At 38.4% G+C, this 23,074-nt stretch overlaps 1 protein-coding gene across 1 annotated transcript in view; it reads left to right on the top strand.

Moving 5' to 3' along the window:
- SLC36A4 (solute carrier family 36 member 4) overlaps positions 1–23,074 on the top strand; it is an 88,749-nt gene that overhangs the window by 37,888 nt on the left and 27,787 nt on the right. The window contains 1 exon segment of the mRNA XM_032442216.1: positions 1,912–2,081. Within this exon segment, the coding sequence (XP_032298107.1) occupies positions 1,912–2,081 (170 nt within the window).

A 23,074-nucleotide genomic window follows, 5' to 3' on the forward strand; every position in this document is an offset into this window, starting at 1 on the left:
AAGTATCCATACTTGACATGATGTTATGATGTGGAATACTGATAGCAGAATTACAAAATTACAAAACCATGACAGTATCTCTGTGTATCTCAAGCTTTGAATCCTCTTGCTGAAGTTCTCTTTGTTTTATTTTATTTATTGTGAAGTTTTGGGATGGATGACCTGAAGACTGAGGATTAAAGGTTAATTGAGGGTAGCTGGAAGTTTTTTTTTTTGCTTTTTTTTTAAGCTACCCTGTGTACATCCCAGTGTGTGGAATCTGAGCAGTGATGCAGCTGGCAGAACTGTGCCCATCTCTTTTGTCTGAATTTTTTACAGCTTCTGAGCAACCAAAAAAGCAAATTACCAAAGCAGTGCCTTCTAAATTACATGGGGACTTTAATGGTATAATAGTTTTTACTATCCCTTTAAAATATGCCTTTAGAACTTGGTGTAGCTGTGTATGATAATGGTCAAATATTTGATACCAATAATTTAGTTTCTGTTAGTCACGGTGAATTTTTCTTTCCATGGATAGGCACTTGTAATTACTTCGCTATATTTGTTCAGATAATAAAAATTACTGACTTCTTTTTGTTGTTTTTAGCAGCCCTTTGTTATCATCAAAACTCAAGAGAAAACTTGATGAACTGTCTTGTAGATGTGAGGGGAGAAGCACTGCAGGCTGGACTGATAGGGCTATTAAAGATCATCCACTACATTCCTCTGCTCAGAATCACTCCAGCGTAACAAAACCATGACTCTTGTATAGCACATCCTTCAAAATACTGAATGACGGAGTCTATAATCCCCCAGGCAGTTATCTGGGACAGCATTTCATTTTTTCTTCTGTTTGAAGGCCTTTCCTAACACTGAAATAAACCTCTCTAGCTGCCATTTAAGCCTACTGGTATTATCATCACTTTTGTTTGAACGTGGTAGAGGTTTTCAGCCTTGTCCAGCAGTCTCAACTTTCTGAAGGAGTTTGTTGTACCTTCTCTCAGTATTACCTATTCTAGACTAAAGAATCCTCGTCTTCAAGCTTTCCCAATAGGTCGTGCTTTCTAAACTTCTAATTAGTCTCATAATAGTTTTCTCTCTAATAGTTACATATTATTTAAGTGCAATTTTACCAAATCAGTCCCTTCCTAATGCTGAGCACTTGATGTGTGTTTGGATTATATTTCCTTCAAATATTACAGGATATTGTGGAAAAGGTAAATATCACAGATACATTTTTAAATTTTTCCACCTTTTCTGAAGGCTCTATTTCAGTTTAAGTGTCCTATCACATATATCTCATTATGGAATCTTACCCTATTGTTTTTCCAACACTTCCTCCAATTTGTGGAAGTTATTCTGAATTGGAAATGTGACTTCTCTCATGCTTGCACATTACTGTGTTTGGTAACATCAAAAGATGTATGATATGCATTCTTTACCTCCAGTTTCATTAATAAAATAAATTAATAACAAGTTCAGTAAAGATTTGGGTGGAATCACATTGCAGTTTTCCTCTTTTGAAACTGAACCTTGTACTGGTGTTTAGACCATCTCAAGGAAACATGCCATTACCTCACTAAGTCTGTGACTGCCTGCCAGCCCATGTCATATTCATTTCATTAAAATGAAAAAGGTTCCTGGCTAGTTTTTCAGCGTAGAGGCAGGTTCAAATGCAAGCTTATATTCTAAGGTATTTCTGGAGGTTTTGATTTAAAGAAAATGAACGTGGAACGTTCATGGATGAATTACGTATGAGATAAAGAGTCTGGATCTAATTAAGAACACGAGGAGTCTACTTTTTTAGCTATTAATTAGTTCTCAAATGTCAGATGATAGAAAAATTCTTTGAGAGGAGAAAAAAAAAAAGGCAAGCTAATTTTTTATGAAGAATTTGTAGCTGACATGAATGTATGTAAATGTTTTGAACAGGCTGTACCAAGCTGTCAAGCTGCTCTTCTCCTTTGGGATTTTCTTCACCTATGCTGTGCAGTTCTACGTCCCTGCTGAGATCATCATTCCAGCTTCCACCTCCAGAGTGCAGCAGAAGTGGAAGTTACCCTGTGAGCTCGTGGTGAGAGCGCTGCTGGTCTGCTCAACCTGTAAGTATGCACAGAGCATCCGAAACAAGCTCGCTGTTGCGTGTTGCTGAGGCCTCTTCATGTGTGTATGTTGTGTTATGTATTTTTCTGAAGCTCAGCAAATCTGAATTTGTTTCAGTATGTTTTGATTTTCGTGGACATGTGAATCTAATGTTGCACTCATATTTTAAACATGCTTTTCTTAGTAGACAATTTGACAGCCAAGTGTCTTTTGTCAATAATAGTCTAAAGCAGGTAACGTGAAAATAATTTTCTTATGTTATTAAGAAACAAATACATATTGCCATTTCATGTCGGTGTTCCTCTATGCTATCTCAGTATATGCTGCTGACAGAGGAATCCTTCTCTTTGTTTTGAAAATTAAGGCAGACATAGGTTATAGATTTCTGCTCAGTGTTTACACTGAGGGCCAGTTGTTTGAGATGCAAAACTACTTCAGAGCACTGCCATCTCTGCCCTCAGTATCTGTCACTCCCTCTTCTGTGGGTTGTTATTTTTGCACCCTGCTCTTCCCATCCCTCCTGTTGCATCTCTGTGTTTCTCACAGCTGGATGGAGTGCTGGGGACAGCAGTAATAGTCAGCAGTGCTCACTGAGAGGTGAGCCATGCTGATATTCCTGAAGGTGATAAACTGAGCAGGAAGTGAGGTCTCTCTTTACAGCTCTTATCAAAAGTGCTTTGTAACATTCACATCTTTTCCCAGAAGCATTATCAAAAGTTGTGTCCAGTGACCATTCTTGAATCCACCGTTTCTACTAAAAACAGCTATTTACTTTTAAAAGAATTAAAAGCTCCAGTTAAGCAGAACTTACTAAACATTGCTTATTAGTGGAGGAAAGTATTGATGGAAAAGACAAATTTAGTCTTTGATTCTGTGGTGAATACTAAGCAGTGGTTAATGGGTGGACAGCAGCAAATAGTCACCTGTTGTATAAGGAGCTTGAAGTGAGATTGTCTTAGAAACAGGCTTGTTAAAGGAACTGAGTAATGTTGGTGCAGTTTTATTACAGAAGTAAGCAAAGGGAAACACCACTGATCTCATAACTTGCTGCTCTGAAAGCATATCTACTGTATTAAAAAAGAAAAAAAAAAGTAAAAAGAAAAAATACATGAAATGCATAGTGGAGTGCAGATCTTCACAGAATCACAGAATCACAGAATTACCCGGGTTGGAAGGGACCTCAAGGATCATATAGTTCCAACCCCCCTGCCTGGCAGGGCCACCAAACATACACATTTACTAGATCAGGTTGCCCAGGGCCCTGTCCAACCTGGTCTTGAACACCTCCAAGGACGGGGCATCCACAACCTCCCTGGGCAGCCTGTTCCAGGACCTAACCACCCTTCTAGTAAAGAACTTTCCCCTAACATCCAACCTAAATCTTCCCTCCTTCAACTTAAAACCATTTCCCCTAGTCCTGCTATTATCAGCCCTTTCGAAGAGTTTACTCCCCTCCTGGGAGTAAGTTCCCTTCAGGTATTGAAAGGCTGCAATGAGGTCACCCCGCAACCTTCTCTTCTCCAGGCTGAACAAACCCAACTCCCTCAGCCTGTCCTCATAGGGGAGGTGCTCCAGCCCCCTGATCATCTTTGTGGCCCTCCTCTGGACCCTTTCCAAAATCTCCATGTCTTTTTTGTACTGAGGGCTTCACACCTGGACACAGTATGAGAGATGGGTCCTCACAAGAGCCGAGTAGAGAGGGACGATCACCTTCCTATCCCTGCTGACCACCCCTCTCCTGATGGAGCCCAGGATCCCATTTGCTTTCCGGGCTGCCAGAGCGCACTGCTGGCTCATGTTAAGTTTCTCATCTATCAGGACCCCTAGGTCTTTTTCAGCCGAGCTGCTCTCAAGGACAACTCCTCCCAGCCTGTACAGGTGCCTGGGGTTCTTCCGGCCCAAGTGCAAAACCTTGCACTTTGCCGTGTTGAACCTCATTAGGTTCACCCGAGCCCAGCTTTCCAGCCTGTCAAGGTCCCTCTGAATGGCATCTGTTCCCTCCACCGTCTTCTTCCTATGTATTCTCCTATGTATTCCTATGTATTCTCCACCTCCATCTTCCTATGTAACCTCCAAGGAACTGAAGTAGGAAAAGGAAATAAAATAGCTTGAAATGCTGGAAGAGGAATCTGTGAAAGGTGAAAAGAAATGGAAGCAAATCAGAGCGGGGTGGGTAGTTTGTGCTTGTTATAAAAATGGACCAGTTGCCTGTTAGGTATAATTAATGACAACTGGGTGAACTGGGACAGAAAGAATCCAATAGAACATCGATTGTAGTGTGTCCCTTTCTCCCTTTATGTTGGCCAAGAGGTTTATACTGACTCTGTGCAGGCTTGTACCTGTAATACTTTTTCCTCCAGTAATATTGTGTGCAATCTCCCATTTTTACACTCATCTGTTTGCCATTTTTCACTGAATTGCATTTTCATTGAATTTTGGTTACAAACCAGAACTGACTCAAGCAGTGCTTCAGATCACTGAACGCAGAACACGGTTTCTAAATGGATCAGAAAGTGCTTCTGTAGATTAAAAAAAGCCCAAAACAAACCCAAAAACTTTGAAATTCAATTTTAAAAGACAAATATTTCTGTATCGGTGACAAAATATGTTGTAATGTCTGGGCTGTTCAGAGGTCACACACTGATGAAAAGGATTCCGCCTGCCTAAAAAAGTTCTTCTATTTAGAAAGATACTAGCTGTGTTACTAATAACACATTAAGAGGCTATTTGAAAAATTGCTTTCATTATTCCTATTTTTATTTATTTATTTTTCATCTCTCAAAAAACCCATGAGGTCATGGTTTTATTGCTGCAGTATATCATAAACTTTGCTAGGAAAATGCGTACTCTGAAGTTGTTCTCTTTGATCTGGAAATGTTTGTTAGAAGGAAGGACACCAATTGGCTGGAGCAGCAACGTGCGTGCAGAATACCATGTACCCTGGATATTGTTTTTCATTGTTTACCTGCTCACTTTTTGACACCTTGTACTACAGGAAGATGATCACAAACTTGGTTTGTGTTTAATTTGTATGTTTTGCTTCCTCTGCTAGTGTTTCACAAAAGACACCTTATCCAAAGCATGCAATGTGCAAAATACTCTTCACCCCTAATGTCACTCATTTGAGGCAAACCTGATTCCAAACCCCTGGCCCAAGGGGAGGAATGCGACTGACTGCAGGTTGGCTGTAGGTCACTCTGGTGTAGCTCAGTCTTTCATCTGCAAACTGTGTATAGTTCCTAAGGAGCAGTGAGATCACCTTGACTCCCTTTCTAGACAAAATTGGTTATTAAAGCTGTTTAAGAGGTTATTATTTTTACTATATCAGTAGAGAAGTTAGTTACAAATAGATTTATAAACAGTGATTCCTGTGCTTATCTGAAATATCAGATCTGTTCCTAGCAGTGTTTTCAATACAGTGTCATTCAAGGTACGAGCAAATATGGAGGGGTATTTTTGCTGGGAGAGTGCTAAGTTGCCAAAAACATGATTTTCCTTAAGTTATAATTCCTTATTTGTGTTTTTTCAATGAATGACAGTGCGGGTAGAAATGCAAGTTATATTGTTTTGAAATTAAAGGAAAATGAGGGAAGAGGCAGATTTCCACTTCATTTGATACTGAATGCTTCTCTCAGTTTCATTTGCAAGAGATGTGAAGAGATCTCTTCATGCACCATGACAATTGTCACAAGTTGAAGGATCTTGCTGTACTTCATTAATGGTAACATTAAGCCCTTGGTTTACAAACTTGGACGAGTACCTTGTGCACTGGCTGGGAATGGAGGGATGAACTAGACATGAGGTGGAAGTCCAGAGTGGAGCTGCAAACTTAGTTTGGTCTTTTGTATTAACTGCTGGAGACAGGTGGGAGCTGGTGTTGTGGATAGGAAAGCAGAAGTATGATTGAAAGCTGGGCTGAGCATTGCTGTGGTGGGGTGAAGTGAAAAACTGGGAACAAATACAGAAGTAGTGGGTTGAGTGCCTGCTCAGGATCAGGAAAGCACAGCAAAGTGTGGAGGCACAGTGATGTGTGGATTGCTCTCAGGCGATGGCTGGAAGGTTATGAGTACTGGAAACCTCCAGGCAGTGCCTGAGGATCTCCAGCAGCTGCCTGAGTGAAGCTTTGCCAGCTGCCATCCTTTGGTGAGTCAGCTCAGCTCATCCCGGGTGGTTCAGAAAGACCTCTTGTATGACATAAGAAAGACAAAAAATCTGTCTGATCATACTCAGGTTATATAACTGCATCCTTGTAGTTTCAGTAGATGCTGTTGCTGCTGCATTTGTAATTTTATTTGAAGTGTAAATGCTTTTCATTTATTTTTCTCACAGATTTTAGTTTGTGCTCCTGGTATTTGAAGTTCTCTTCAGTACTTTGAAATATTTGTTGGGGTGGAATTTTTATAAGACGAAAGTTCTTCTGGTGATTTCACCTCTTCATAAACGCGTCACAGAAATAGTTTGGATCTGTTTGTGCTGTATCTGCTTGGATTCTTGTTGGGCTTCCTGGCCAAACCTTGCTGTGGTTCAGCTGAGTTTCGTCTGTGATGGGGCTGCTGTTACTGCACATTGGGACTGACTATATGAGTGTGAAGCCTTTTAGTTTATTTCTGAAGAATCTGAAGTATCCTGGCTGAATTTTTACTAGCTTTATATTTCCTTTCTCTTTTCCTTTCCTTTTCTCTTTTAAGTCCTTTCTCTTCTGTAACTTCAGAATGTGCTGAGCACTTCTGTGTCTGAGAGAAGGTCTGGAGATCGTCCACTTCAACTGCCAAGCATGGCTCAATATTGATGCTAAATAGCATCAAGTGTACTCACTTCTATTGGTATGTCTCAGTGGAAATGGTGATAAATAAATTTTAGGATAGAGCAAGAATGTGAGATTTTTAATGAATGTAAATTTATTATCTACTGTCTAGCCAAGTCTTAATCTTTTGCTTCCTGCCAGAAGGATACTAAAGATGAAACTGCTTGCTGGAGGTGTTGGAAGAATTACAGAGAAATGAATTATTGAGAAAGGAATAGAATAGAGAAGAGCAATCTAAGCAGTACTTAGCTTCTAAGGACTAAGTTACTTTTGATTTATTAGTTACAAGATAGTGATGAAATAATTGTTTTGTGAATTGTAAAGAGCTGCTGAAGAGCATCAGCAATAGAAAGGAGAAGCCCGGAGCTGAGAAATAATGGTATCTGTCATCTGCACAAGAAATGAAAATATATTTTTCAGGGCGGTATTCTCAAAGCCGTGGTGCTCCTGTTAAAATGAAGAAATAACACATTTGAATATGGATGCTGAGTTATTAGTAGAATCGTCAGCTGCTTTGATTGCTAGATTGAAATGAAACAAATTTGAAGGGCTGATCCAGCTGAGTGTGAACAGAGCTATTAGTGAGCTGCTTTCCATTAAAAAAAAATAATAAATTAGCCTGAGCTTGCTGTGTAATTTTATCAAGAGAATAAATTCATTATTCAGTTCAGTTTATCAGTTGTGCTTGTCTAAATATTTCCCAATTTAACTCTACTTGCTGCTGAACAATTAGACAGAGGGGAACATGGTTTTTATCAGATCTGTTACACAGTTAAACACACTGTGCCAAAAAAATACTTAAGAGTAGTTGCACCATAGGTAAAATGGAGAGTTCTTATGTCTGCATGTCCTTACTAAGTTCAGATATTTTTAGTTGCATGTGCTACAGAAGCAGGTTAAGTGCAGGTTGAGGATCCATAGTGCTGTTAGGTAAAATTAAGTGGCAGTCTGTGCTCTGAAAGTTTTGGGTGACTAATGGCTGAGATGCAAATAGATCTACTTTAGCACAGAACCATTGCGTGGTTTAGGCTGGCAGGGGTGTTGAAGACCATTCAATTCCAACCAACTGCCATGGGCTGGTTCCCTCCACCAGACCAGGCTGCCCAGGGCCCCTTCCAACCTGGCCATGGGCACCTCCAGGGATGGAAGGTACCATAGCTTCTATGGGCAGCCTATGCCAGGGCCTCCCATGACTTCTCTGAGCCTTTGCATCTGGGATAGTCATCCTAGTGAGACATTGCCTTAACTACAGGTGCAGTGTGAATTTCTCCCTGCTAATACCTTTACTCACTATATCCATTTGCAGGGCTGTTGCCATTCTGGCACAACTGCTCATAGGATCACACTGTGCAATGTTTCAATGAAGTGATTTGGCCTGAAAGTATCCTCGATGTTTTTTCTTTCTTCTGTATTTTTTCTTTTTCTTTTTGGTTTTGTTTTCTTCCAAACCTGGAATAGCTCCTAGACCTGATGTGCACGGTGGCCCCCAGACCTTTATGCCTTTATGGAACCAGATGAACTGTATCCTGCGGTTCAGGAGACGGAAGAACAGGGTTATCCTAAGAGTGTAATTTTATCATACATGATTCAAATTAACAACATGCTACTTAGAAACACAGATATCATGCTTTTCTCTCCATCCTACTCTGGCATGAAGTTGCATCTCATCCTCAACGAGCAGGTTGAAGTCACTGATCAGCTCAGGACCCCACACTGTATTTAAATATGTTGCATAATGTTGGACTCAGTAAATGGGGTGTCTTGTGTTTTGACTTGCAGTAATTAGTGACCGATGCTGTTCTGCAACACTGCAAAATATCAGTTATTTTTCTTCTGAATTAAATAATTTTTTCATTTCTCGTGGGCTTTTCTGGAAAGGTTATCAAGGCTGTATTTCTTCACTAAAAATTACACTGAATCACATTACTGCCCTGCAAACTGGTAGCTCATTAGCAATGTGTATCTCTGCTAGAACAAAGTCTACATAACCAAATAACCCTACAGTATCAGGCCATCATCCCTTCTTAATTATCCATTAAAAATTGCAACGGGCTTCTTTTGAAGTTTTATATTTTCCACAGTGTTTCAGCTGAACGTACCTACTGATACCCCTGCTGTCAGAGGGCAGTTTTGACAAAATGGCTGAGCATAGACTGCCTGCTCACTGGGTTCCTACAGCACTAGAGGGAGCTGAACAATGTTCTTCCATAAATTTTGGAAGGGAGCTGTTAATTAGTATTAATTAGTTAATTAGTTAGCCTTATCTGACCTTTGTGCTGTTTGGTAATACTAAGTGCTTCAATTCTGCATTCAGTTTGAGCTGCCTTGAGCTCTGTAGCATCTTGGCAGGTTTTTGGAGCTGTGTTTCAGAGAGACTTTAGAAGAGTACTTAAATGAAAAGCATGTCAGAAATATGCTCGTGCTGGAAAGCTCTGTTTAATATTAAAGCCAGGTGTAGAGGAATTTTCCATATTAGAGCAGCAATGAGGGCTCACAGTAACATTAACAATAATCTTTAGTTTTTTTCTTATTTTTAACTTTTATAATCTTTGTCCTCAAGCTGAATCACGAGGAGTTTGGCCTACAGATTTTGCTGCCCAGTATGGTCAGTAATCGGAAATGTTGACATTCTTAACCATAGGGAATGAGTTGTTTTATTTTGTTTCATAGAAAGAAAGGGAGGGGGAAGAGGCAGTTTGTGATAAGAAAGTAGGACAGTGTGTATGGTTTCGTCCCTGGATGTGTTTAAGAGCCATTTGGATGTGGTACTCAGAGATATGATTTAGCAGAGGGTTTTTAGACTTAGGGTACTATGGTTAGGCTGCGGTTGGACTTGACTTTTGAGGTCTTTTCCAACCTGAGTAATTCTATGATTCTATGACTGTATGATTGTGTTTCTTAGGTTTAAGTGAATTTTAGAATTCTCTTAGCGAATATTCTCTTATTTTCAGTGCGATGATCTACCACGTTTCTGTACACCAGTTTGATAGATATAATGAATCTTCAGTTACAGAAACAAATTTACTTAATAATAGGACAAGTACCGTGGATATGTTATTGTTTATACAGAGCATTTCTCACAAGGACTAAAATGCAAGATGGCAAACTAGCATTTGTTTAGTTTGACTCAAATTAACTTGGTTAGCTTTTGGGACAGAGATTGATTTTCTTTGCTTTGTTTTCTCTCAAGTACCTTATAATGCATGCTTTGTAAATGTGCGATATGAAGCAAGTAAACAAATTGCACAAATTACCATTTTGGTTATAGTTCTTGGACATTATGAGACTCTTGACGCTCACAATCAATTATCCAGCACTACCACAACTACCAGTATGATTGTCAAGTAGGGCCTCTCATTATCTGGAGCACCATGTGTGTTACACAATGATTTAACTTTTAATTGCTTGTTGGTATTTTTGTATTCGTTTTTATTTCATTTGAAGTGTATTACTAATGGAAACAATTATGTAATTAGTCTGAGCAAAGTTAAGTGGAATACACAAATTTATTATGCATTCTTGCATTCTGCCAGTATATTCTAAATCCAGCAGACTCTGGCCTGGCAGGTAATTCATAAATTAAAAGCTTCCACGGACAAGGGAAGTGTGCTTATATGAAAGAGCTGACTTTGAAGAACCTCTACTGAATCAGTATGTATAGAATGTTTTTAAAGATCAATAATTCATTACAAGTGAAGGAGCAAAAATTCAGTATAAAATAAATATAATTTGTTGCATGTTATCCAATACCTGTTTAAAATGAGAGCTGAAGACAGCTTATTATTGTTATTTTTCTTGAATTATTTCAATGATCTGTGGTCACTTTCAGTTGCATGGTGCACATGTGCATTATTGTACCACTGCAGTGCAGTTAATGGATGAACCAGTACACATTTGTATAAATATGCTCTTTCTGGATAAAAAAGATAAATAATAAATAATAATAATCTGATAATAATACTTGTGCTTACGTTTAGAAGATTAGAATTAATTAGAAGATTTAGCTGCAGACGTGGACTGATTATGTTGAAGCGTCATTTCCGCTGCTGAAGGCTAGTTGGTATGAAGTCAGGTTTCCTAAGGAATTAAGTGTGTACAATGGTTCCTTCACTGTACCCCCACCGATAAGTTGCTTTTGAAATCATAGAATAGTAAATGAAGGCTGAAAGGAGCCCTTGAGAATCACTCTAGTCCAACGTTGTGCTCAGAGTTAGGCTAACTTTAGACTTGTCAGCCACTTCTTAAGGAAGGCTGGTGCTTTGGATAATGATTACATTAATACAATTTTTTCTTAAAATGTTTCTTTATCATATGGACAGCAAATATTCAGCAAGTGTATTTCACCGTAAATTTACCATAGTAAATTTGCTTCAAAGCGTTGCTTGTGCTTGCTGGGGGAAGGAGAGTAGGATAAGTTGTATTTATCTGATTGATCACACTGTGTTCTGATTCGTTGTATCTCTAGAGATAGATTTGGTACCATATCGCCAGAGAAGTATCGTGTCACTTACTGTAGTTGACATTTCATCACCAAGGAATAGGATCTCCTTAAATCTTTTTGTCATTTTAAAACTTCTGAGTGTGACAGGTCAGGAACATTGGCTGTATCTACAGAGCTATTAATGTATTCATCAGCTTTTTGGTTACTCCTCAACTTCTACAACCTAGAACACACACACACACACACACACACACAAAATAGCATATGTGTACACATATGAATATTAAAATGTGTAATATAATGAAATGCAGAATGAAAGCCATGCTCTGCAGTAGCATAGCTAGCACGTATAAACTATCTCACGTGCATTGTAAGTTTTGTCTTTCCATTGGAAACTGTCAACCCCTTGTTTTTTGCTATAGATGTATCACAAAATATCTGATTGTTCTCATTGGTAGGAATAAATCCATTTTTTTGTATGATGTTCTCACACTGACAGCTCTCCTTCTCTCATCCCTAGATTCCAGTGCTGCTTCTCATGCTGTAGGTTAGCAGAAATCCTGTCTTCTTGTCACGTTTCTTTCTTCATATCCTCCTTTAGATCCCTTTGTCTTTGCAGGACTTAGTCCATACACTCTGTTTTTGTTGTCCTGCATAGCTCACTACTATAAGCTAGTGCTTTTCTCACTCTTCTGGTGTTAATCCACTCCTTGCCCAGTACTTGGAACCCTGTTGTTTATAAGTTTGTTTTTTTTTTTCCCCTCTTTATTCATATACCTTTGCCTGTGTCTTATGCTTGTCTGTATTTTAATTGTATGCCATCATTCATCTGTAGTATCAGACACGGAGCTAGAGGATTATTAGCTTAAAAGCACAGAATGAGCCATTATTATTATTATGTGTCTTGTAATCAACTTGACAGAATATATTACAGATCTGAAGTCTAAGTGCTTTGGCTAAGAGAGCTACAATTACGTGGTTTGTTTCCTTTAATTATCCCTATTTGATAGTTACAGAATGTATTTCTTATTAGAATGTGGAGGCAAAATGCTGCAAATGCACCACTGAGAATACGGTCACAGTCTAATTTTAACAGCTGGTGCTTAGAAATATAGGCCTGGCAAAGAGGATGCACTGTTAAGTGTGAAGTGATACGTGCTAACTCTGTTTGACATTTGGTTTCAAAGTTTGATCTTGCTTCGTAATTGTCACCGTGAAGTTGGATATTGTGCAACAATGTCTAGTAGACTTGGTGTGCTGCTCAGAGACCTGAATGAGTTTTGATTGCATGACTATTTATTCTAATTTGTCACTGAGTAATCAGTTTGGATATTAATGCTTAAATTAAAATGCTGTCTGTATTGTGCTTGTTTGGTTTTTTAAATAAATCTGAAATAATATTTGCTGGGCTAGATGGAGATTGCAGTGGAGCTGAGGTTAAGGAGAGGTTTAAGAGTCAGGAATGAAAACTAAAATAATTCAATGTGGTGCCTCTGCTGAGCTGGGTATTTTTGATCTAATTTGTGCTCAGCTTTGTGCTGAGTGAACTGTGGAGCACTGATATACAGCCTGCCTCCTGTGTCAGGGCAGCCTGACGTGGTAGCGTTAGTAACTGGGGATTATTTGGCAACCCGTAGAGAAAAAGAAACCACGGCTCTTCATGTTTTGGGGCTTGTGCATGTTTCAGTGAGTCAATAAGACTTTCAGGAAAGGCTTTGTCTCTTTATAGCTCTTTTTGCTATTACTGATAGAAGAAGCCAACATCCTTTACAACTGCTTGTGTCTCTTCTGAAGCTAGGAAAAGTGCTTGAATTGTTGGTCATTTCAACCTCCATCAAAATAACTCTAGTGGCTTATTTTACCATTACTGTTTTGTTGTTTTTTTAAAGGTTCTTTTGTGTTACACTCCTCTAGCTTCAACTTCTAGTCACTGTGCCTGTTTACCTTTTGTCTGCTAGGCTTAGAGACATCCTGTGGTGGTGACTTCACCCTGTGACCCGCTGGGCAGTCTGTTATAGGGCCTGACAACCCTTTCTGATAAAAAATTCTTCCTAATACTGCATCTGAACCTCCCTTGGCACAACGTGAGGCCATTTCCTCTCATCGTATCGCTGTTACCTGGGAGAAGAGACTGACTTTCACCTTTCCACAACCTTCTTTCAGTTAGTAGTTGTTGTTGGCCTCCTCTTTGTTAATGTAAACAGGCTGAGTGGTTTTCTATCCTTGTTTAAGAGAATCTTTCCCAATACTCATACAGTCTCTTTCACATCTGCAAGCCAGAAACGGTTTTCAATACAGTGCAATAATTTCCCTATTTTAATAATGTTCTTGTATGTTTATGACCACATTATCGCTTTTGATTGTAGTATTAGCCCCGTGTTCATCTGAGTAGCTGGCATGTCTCCCTAGGACAGTAAAGCAAAATCATTGGTTCCAGACCCACTTAGGTAGTTTATTAGTAGTAAGCCCAGCAATGAGATTGTACTGCTAAGTCAAAGCATTATGTTTGTCAGGAATACTGAGTTGACACACATCTCCCTTGAACATTGGTAAGAATTGTGCATGTAACTCACCATGTTCTTTGCTGAGAATAAACCATTATCTTATACATGTTGTATTGTATGTATCTGGTATGGTTACTTAAAGGATTGAAAAGGTTTACTACTTTCATCCTATCAGTTGGACTTGATGATAATTCTAATTTAGTCTAATTGTCTCTCTGCTGTGTTGTTGTGTTTAAGATTCATGTCAGGTCTGTTTTGTCCTGTCAGATGTTCCAGACTGGTTTTCTGCTGCCTCCAGGAAAATGTTGTCAATTAGAGATGTCTTCTCAGCCCTGATATCTGCTAATACATTTTAGAATGAAATTCTTGCATTAAGGCCTGCCTTCACAGCTCAAATGTATGAGATACCAGGAAAGAACAGTACTATTGGGTTTTAAAAATATTTGTTATTTTGTTCCTTTTGTTTATGACATGATTTAATAATCCATGCCTTAGACTGTGGATGAAATATCATAGTGCTTGCTTGCATGTCTTGCAGCTATAGCTGTTCCCTTTAGTTTCCATTAAGTTAATAAAAAGCCACTGTGCCAGAGTTCCATGGTTTTTCTGATAAGCAGATTTGTATAAACATTTTATTTCTGTTGCTTGTACAGACAAACTCTACAGAGCTTGCAGAACTCAGAGCTGCAGTGCTTCAGTGGCCTCACCAGGGTATAGCCGGGGAAGATGATAACCTCCCCTGACCTGCTGGCCATGCTCTTTTAATGCAACCTGAGATTCCATTGACCTTTTTGGTCACAAGGGCACACTGCTGGCATAAGCCGGCAGGTCAACCTGTTGTTGCTGAGGACACTCAGGTCATTCTCATGAGCTCATTTGCAGCAAGACAGCCCCTAAGGTGTACTGATACATACAACTGAATAATTGTAGTTCTCCAGATGCAGAATTCTATACTTGGTCTTACTGAAGCTCATTAATCTCCTCTCCACCCAACACACTTGAAGGATGATAGAAGTGCCCCACTTCAGCGTAGGGAAAAGGAGACTGAGGGGGTTTCTAATTAATGTCTATAAATATCTGAAGGGAGGTGGGCGGCAAATGGATGAGGCCAGGCTCTTCTCAGTGGTGTGTAGCAATAGGACAAGGAGTAATGGTCTAAAACTTGAACATAGGAAGTTCCATACTAACATGCAGAAGAACTTCTTTACAGTAAGGGTGATGGAGCACTGAAACAGGTTGCCCAGAAAGGTTATGGATTTTGCAAATTCTTAACTATTTAAGATTTAAATGCAGTCTGGAAACTGAATAAATTCCAAGATCTTTCTTTTTATGTTAGTTTTCAAATATATTGTGAGCTCATATGTGTATTCACCATTTTGTGTGGGTGAAATTTCATTGATGTTTTGGCACGTAAGTTCTCAGGACCAGCATCTGTATCATCTAAGACATGGGTGCAAACACTTAATCTCTAATGAATTAAGACTTAGCTTAAACTCACAAGGGGAGGATCACATAGAATCACAGAATTGCTCAGGTTGGGAAAGTCCTTGAAGATCATCAAGTCTTCACATTCTTACGAGCCCTATTAGGATTATATGTAGCTTAATCATTATGGTGATAAAGGCATCCTGTGTTGTGTTAAGTGTAAATAACTCAGTCACAGGGCATAAGTACGTCCTTTTTGAGAAGGACGTAATGGAGTGAGAGGCAGTAGATAGATAAAGAGGAACCGTTTTCTGATTTCAGCCCAGCTTGAGCCCTGTGATGTTAAGTTTCTTATTAATGGTAACTTTAAAAGCCATTTCTTGGCAATAAATAAGTAATTCTGATACTTCAAAGAGGTATAAGGAATATAGTAGCTTTTTCACGTCCCTGTTATAAGTTTTATTGACAAGTATGAGAGGGATAAGATAACATTATTTTCATATAAAGGAAAAGTACGGCTTAGCTATTAAATGGTCTGTGCCTGAGTAACTTCGTGTGCTTTACTCTTGCAGTGAGAGAGCTGAAATGACAGTAATCACAATAAGAATAAACACAGAAATCATTGTGAGCAATTGTTTTAGCTCAAATAACTGTCATCCTATATAATATAAAATTACAGGGTCAGGTACAATAGAAATAATTGCTGTGATTAAATACGAACAAAGTACATGATAGCAAGAGAAAGCAAGAACACTTTATTACTGATTTTCTGAGCTTCTCGGGACATTCATATGTATGAGATAATTTACTCTGGAAATTTGATTGCATGGTGTGGAGTCTGCTGTTGGTTTAGCGGTTCAAAGCAAGTTTTTGTTAAGAAAATGGACTGGAGAATGACAAAAATACAGTTATGTAATTGTGTGCTATAGACAGGTAGTTTAAAAATACATTTAATTTGGAAGGATTTCCTTTTTCTTTCTGAAATTCATTACACTTGAGTGTCTCATTGTTATGGGATAAGTTGCTCTAGCAAAAAGCCACATAGAGTTTGTTAGGTAAGGATATAGAGTATTTGGGGAAAACCCTTCCATCCTTGGCTGTTAGATCCTAAATGAATAATGTCATTACCGTTCATTTACATTTACTATCTTATGTTTTATGGTTGCTTCCTGATGTACCAAAATGGAGGCAACTAGATCTGACATGCTGAAACTGTTCCAAAATAAATGTCTTGAGATTTTCTTTGCTTGTTTTATGGTTGTGGTTAAGACAGGAGGATCATGTATGTAGCTGAAGAGCGTGTTTGTTTAAAAAACAAATTACTGAAGATACTTTGAAGATACTTGATGTGATTATTTATTTATTTATTTATTTTTGAGGTGGCTTTTAGTGTCCTTAGAGGTAACAGACAGGACTCGTGCCACTAGAAGAGTTTTGGGAGGGAAACCCACTCTCTCTCACAGTTGACTTTGAGTAACTGAGGACAAGTTTTATGCATCCAGGCTCATCTTGTTTGACTTTCTCCCAGCAGAGTAAAACAACACCACCACAAACCAAAACAATAGTACAAGTTGTTATACATTGAGCAACACGTTCTGGAAATGGTTGGTATTTTAAGCTAAAGAAAAATGTGAGAAAATAGTCCGAGTAAAATTCTAGCACATATAGATTAATATTGCACGTTAGTAATTGGCTATTTGATTATTTTTTATGAGTGTGTTCGGGTAGAAGGTGTGAATGAAGTGCAGCAATGTGCACCATTATAAATGGCATTTTATGTGTGACTATATGTTTTATTCATAGGGAGGAACACGTGTATGCTTCTCACTAAAAACCTTTGGACTAGGTAGGAAGCAAACAAAAAGGCATGAAAACACATGGTTAAACAGCTATCCAACAGTTGAGACTGGCGTTTATCTGCTTAGCATTAGCAAACAGTCAGCTTAATGAGAAATTCCTAGCTATTGTAAATGTAAAAAAACACTTCCTGGAAAACGGGCTGAGAAGTTTGTGTTCTGCTTACTTAGTGTGCACAGTGTGACTCAGCTGCACGCCAGTAGCTGGTGGCACAGCTTGTGATGTATTCAAGTGAAATTGTGAACTTGTATTGGTTTGGAAGAGATCATTCTTTTATGTCATTTTTTAGTTCTCTCTTTCATTACCAGTATTTATTTTCTCTGTCTTTCTTTTTCTGGTCACCCCATTCATTGTCTTCCAAGTCCTTTAAATATTATTTATTGTGTGTTTGGAAAAATGGAAGATGGGAGATCTGTGTAAGTGTTATCTTATGTGGGTTTCCTAATAAATGCAGAAATTAAATTTCTTGGAAAACAAGCAGAATCAATACAAGCAACAAACATTTAAAAATATTTACCGAAGTGAAGACACAAAAAGCAGTCAATGTGGGGCTGGCCTGCACTGTTCTGACATTGGCAGTCACTGTGACTTTGGAATTAAGTCCTGTGTGATTACCTTGCACTTAGCCTGAAATGCTGTATAGTCAGATCAGTAATTATGTCTTACAAATTAAATCACAACTACTTGCCAGTTTCCATCTCATTCCAGTGAGAAAGCTGAAAATTAAAACGCGATTGTAGTGTTTCCCTGTTGCGCTGTGCTAATGGATACAAACAGATAATAGCAAATTTTAAATAAATAAGCTGTTCTTATTAAGTAGTTGTTAAGCAAAAATAACTTGCTTGAAATTGGACTAATCCCAAGCCATTGAACTGAATGAAGGGTTTTGGGATTGAGCCTTCGTTATTTCTGATTATAGATTCAGAGGTATCAGATGCCTGAGTAAGTCTGAGAGCTGTAGCAGTTTCTGGGAGAAGGATGGGAAAAGGTGAATCCTTATTTGAAAGAAGATACTGGTTGTAATGAAGTGAGAAGTCAAAGTACGTATGTGTCAAAGAAAAGAATTTAATGACCATACAGGTATGGAAGAAGTGTAGTGCAAACAGCAAAATGATGTAGGTCTGAATGAAATTATCTCTCAGCTCTTCTGAAGCTGTCAGTATTTTGTGTTCTAATGTCACCACAGCCCAGGTATATATCACAGTTCTTTGATCAGCAATATCTTCTTTATTGTGATGAAGTAGGAGAGCAGGTAAATATATCTAGGGTTAGCTCAAGTATTGATTGGAATCTATTCCTGAATTTTACTCTTTTTATTTACACTCAGAACTTTACTATGGCCTAAGAATACAAGGAGTTATGGTTAGTATAGTAAATATTTTACTAATTAATTGAAATACTATGCAGTTATTATTAGCCCACTTGTAGTCCAGAAGCTCTATTCCAGGAAAGGGGGTCAGCCTCTTCTCCCAGGTAGTAATGATAGGATGAGAGGGAATGGCCTGAAGCTGTGCCAGGGAAGGTATAGTCTGGATATTGAGAAAAATTTCTTCTCAGAAAGAGTGGTGAAGCATTGGCACAGGCTGCCCAGGGAGTGGTGGAGTCACCGTCCTTGGTGGTGGCCAAGAAGTGGGCAGCACTGGGTGACATGGTTACTGGGTGTGGGAGGGTGGGTTAATCAAACTGCCCCCTAGATGATTTTATAGGTCTTTTCCAGCCTTAATGATTTCATAGTCCTGTGACAAGCTCCCTCATTAATTACTGAAATTGCTTTACAAAGTGTAAGGTCAGTCAGCACGTACATGACTTTGCTAAATTGTTAACATAAATGATGTTCACAGAGCTAAGCTAGAACAAGTTAGGTAAAATCTGTTTGACTGTCTGATGGGCAGGTAGTTTCTCTCACTGTTAAAACAAACTAGAATGAGCTCAAGCTACTACAGGTCCATTCAAGTGCAGAAAGCCTGCGCTGTTTGGGCTGTGTTGGTGATACTGATTGTGAATACTTACACATTTTTATTTTAGGAGGATTTTAAGAAATTAAGAAATAAAAGGCACTTTTGGTAGTAAAATTTTGTCTTAGTGAAGTGCGTAGTGCTTCTGCTAATGACACGACATTTACCTTGAGTTAACTAAAAAACCTAAAGATTCCAGTTAGTTTGAAGGGCAAGACAATGACATCGTGCACACAGCAGAAATCTGATGACCAAACTAATGCTGGTTATACTGAGTTGATTCCACACAGTAGTCCTTAGAAATGAGCAGAGAGTTAAGATTCTTGAAGGAGCCAGTTATAATTTGCAAATGTGCTGCAAAATTTGGTCCTCTTAGTTCAATCATAGAATCACCAAGGTTGGAAAAGACCTAAAAGATCATCCAGTCCAACCATTCACCTATTACCAATAGCTCCCACTAAATGCTTTTCTTAAGATTAGTGCTGGTTCACAGATCTTAACTATGATGTTATTAATTATTGCTTGCTTTGTAAATCCAGGCATTACTTAGGGAATGTTGCCTGGCAATTATGAGAGCAATGCAGAAAGTGGGACTTGGTGATAGCGTGAAAAGAAACTCTATTGATTTAATTTCTTCCAAGTTTGCTTTTTAACAGTGATTGTTGTTAAAAACCGCATGCTAGCCAAAGTTATTTCTGTTTTCTCTGTTTTATATCAGTAGCATCTTTCCTCTGTTAAGTAGCAGCATGTGTGTTTTTGTTGTGTTGAGATGTGAAAACACAGTCGTTACACTGCCTTCATTATGCTGTAACTTCTTTGTAAGAGGTGGACACTGAGCTGATGGAGCATATGCATGTTGGGAAAATTAGGTGTTCCTTTATTACTGTCTTATTTTCTTGCCACCCACTTATCTGTCCAAGTGTTCTCAAGGGATATCCTAATTAGTAGGTACTTTGGAGTGCTAGGGAATTAGTACTGTTTAGCACACAAACGGCTCATTATAAATACACTATTACAGTGCAGAGAATACCCCTTTCCACCTGCTGCTAGTTGAATGTTTGAGGCACACTTTTAGGGCATTTATAAAGATCTACAGATTGAGATAAGTATACACATGGTGTCCCATGTAGTGTTTTTCTGATAATAATAAAATTTGGATTTCTGTTGCTAATAAGGGTGGTATTCACAGTGCCTGCCTTTCAGAACTGTATGTATTTTACAATCACACAATTCTTTAGAGTCTACTTGTATTGTGTAAATGTCCTGATTCCAGAGGTTCCAATATGGTAAAATCCTTTCCCTCAGTTCATAAGCACACAGAAATCAGGTTTGAGAAAACACAGTTTGATAAACTTCCATGAGCTGTGCTGTCACACTGAAAAAGGTAAATGCTTGTATTACTGAGTTAATGTAGGTACTTCTAGTGCACTTCAGTTTGGGCTTTATGAAATTAACCATTATTCTGTCTTTATGTTCGGTATTACCATATAAATTTCTGTGTTATACTAATCTGCCCATCTCTGTGAACTGGAAGAACTGATACGAATAGTTATTTCTGAGCAATTTCATTATACAGGTAAAAGACCAAATGATATCCCAAAATACAAAAGCAAATCTAGAATCACAGAACAACTGGGGATGGCATGAATACAGATTATCTACTCCAGCCTCCTGCTCAGAGCATCGCATCTGTGCCCAAGTGGGTTTTGAACATCACCAGTAGTGGAGACTGCCAAGCTTCTGTGGGCAACCTGTGCCAGTGCCTACATGGTGAAAGTGACTTATATTTAAATGGAATGTTTATTTCAATTTGTGCTTCTTGTCCTAGCACTGGGCAAGAGCCTGGCTCTGTATTTATTGCACCCTCCCTTCTGTTATTAATGGACACTGATGAGATTCCCCTGAGCTTCTCTTCTCCAGGTTGAGCAGCCCCAGCTCTTCTAAACTCTTCTCCCAGGATAAGTCTCCAGTCTTTGTGGCCTTTGTCAAACGCATATCAGGATTCTCATGAACTGTGCAGGCATACATCCCCCAGATCTAAAAACAGGATTTTAAAATGCACTTAGGTGTTTTAAGAGTAAATTTTCTTTAGGTTATGAGTATATCAATAGTAAACAGTGCTGGAAATTGATTTTTAAGTATACCTTCTGTTTGATTGAATTTATAACATTTTAGCACTACAGAGTTTTTTCCATTATGTTGTACATCTGTATCTTTTGCATCAACCCAGATAAACTGGCAATGAACAGGCTATGATGAATGTGCATATTAAAAACTATTTTACCCCTTTACCACACATAGCATCTGGAAATCCTAAGGTGTGAAATAGATCAACCTATAAGCCCTTAGAAATCAGCAGGTTGATTAGTGAGAAAGCTGTGGGACATGATGTAGCAGTTCCTAAAACTTCCTTTATGTTGTAGTGTGGAACTCATAGTATAAGTGTAGGAGGTTTTGATACCTGTCATCTGTAAGAAAGATAAAAAATAGGTTGATTAAATGCATACAGTTTAGTTCTTGTAAGTATCCAACGTGGTAAATGTATCTGAAGTGTGGTTTGTCTTTGTATATCTTTATTCTAAACGCTTATTTTCTAAATTCTTATAATAGACAACATTTTAAACAATGAAATATTTCAATTAATGCAGCCTGGATGTAAGCTTTACTATGGATATCTAATGTGCACCCACCGAGTGCAAGTGAAGCCAAGTGGTAGCCATTTGGTGATTTCTTTTTTAATCCTTCATTATTATATTATTTAGCAAAATTGGGGTATCCACTCTTAACCATGAGGATGAATGTAATCTTTCAGCTTTGCAATTATTTGCAGTCATTTGGAAATGCTTGTAAAAATGATGTTTACTGAACAGCAGAAGCAGTAAAGGGACTCTTGTGGAGTGGCTGCAGGTACTGGAATTGTCTCTGAGGTTTTTACAGATGCTTGTAGTTTTTAAGTAGTTCCCACCTGTGGATATACACTGTGCCTGCCTTCCTGTACCATTAAGTACTGGCAGCTCCATCATCCATGACAAACCTGGGCTGCTCTGTTTCTCCCATCTTCTTTAGGGGGATGATTCTTTCCTCCTAGCATTGCAGATATATATATATATATATATATATTTTTTTTTTTTCTTTTGCTCTGCCATTTTCTGTTGCTTTGAGACCGAGATAGTCCGAGCTCAATCAGTTCCTCTTTATGTCATTATGGAGAACAGCATTGCAGAAGTGAATTGGAAATTGTTTTATTACTGAAAAAGAATTACAGCTTCCTGATGAGATACTTATTCAAAGAAGAGACAAAATTGCATACTTAAAAACTTGTTAAATTTTTCTGTTTTGTTGCAAGGACTGCATGACATCTTAGCTTTATTCTTTCTTTCTGTAGTTCAGAATCCTAAGACTCATTCAGCTCAGCATTAGACACGTACCTCTTGTGCTGAAATTGAGAGTGTCAATGCCACTGGCTTCCCTCAGAGGTGGGAAATGTAACTTCAGATCCAGAGGGGCTCACTTCTGCCTCAAAGGTTGTGATCTCATATTTACCTTGGGAAGTCATGATTCCAGAAAAAAAAGTTTGAGAAAGAAGTAATAATGACTGAAGTGAAATACATGACTTTATATGAAAAGATACATTATTGTTAAAATACATTTAAACATTTCCAGGTAATTTTTCATAAGCACCTTTCATGCTTTAGAAATATCTGGTGGTGAGATAAGTAGTATTTTAGGTGCTTATTGAGGATGATTCAACCTTTCAAACTCAGCCCAGTTAAATTTTATGCAAGCATGTCATCTCAGTCATGCAGAACTTCATTCCCTTCACGCTGTGTTTTTTAGTTTGTACAGATCTCACTGTGGTCCACTGTTCATTTCCTGTAGATTCAGTTCTGCTATTTTCTCTCTCTTTTATTTTTTTAACCAAGAGGATGGCTCCTCCGGTTAAAGCTGTATGTGTTGGAGTGCCACAGTCACAGATCACCAAGTTCTCTGTAATTATTTCTAAAGT

The sequence above is a fragment of the Coturnix japonica genome, chromosome 1 (assembly GCF_001577835.2).
Source record: "Coturnix japonica isolate 7356 chromosome 1, Coturnix japonica 2.1, whole genome shotgun sequence".
Lineage (NCBI taxonomy): Eukaryota > Metazoa > Chordata > Aves > Galliformes > Phasianidae > Coturnix > Coturnix japonica.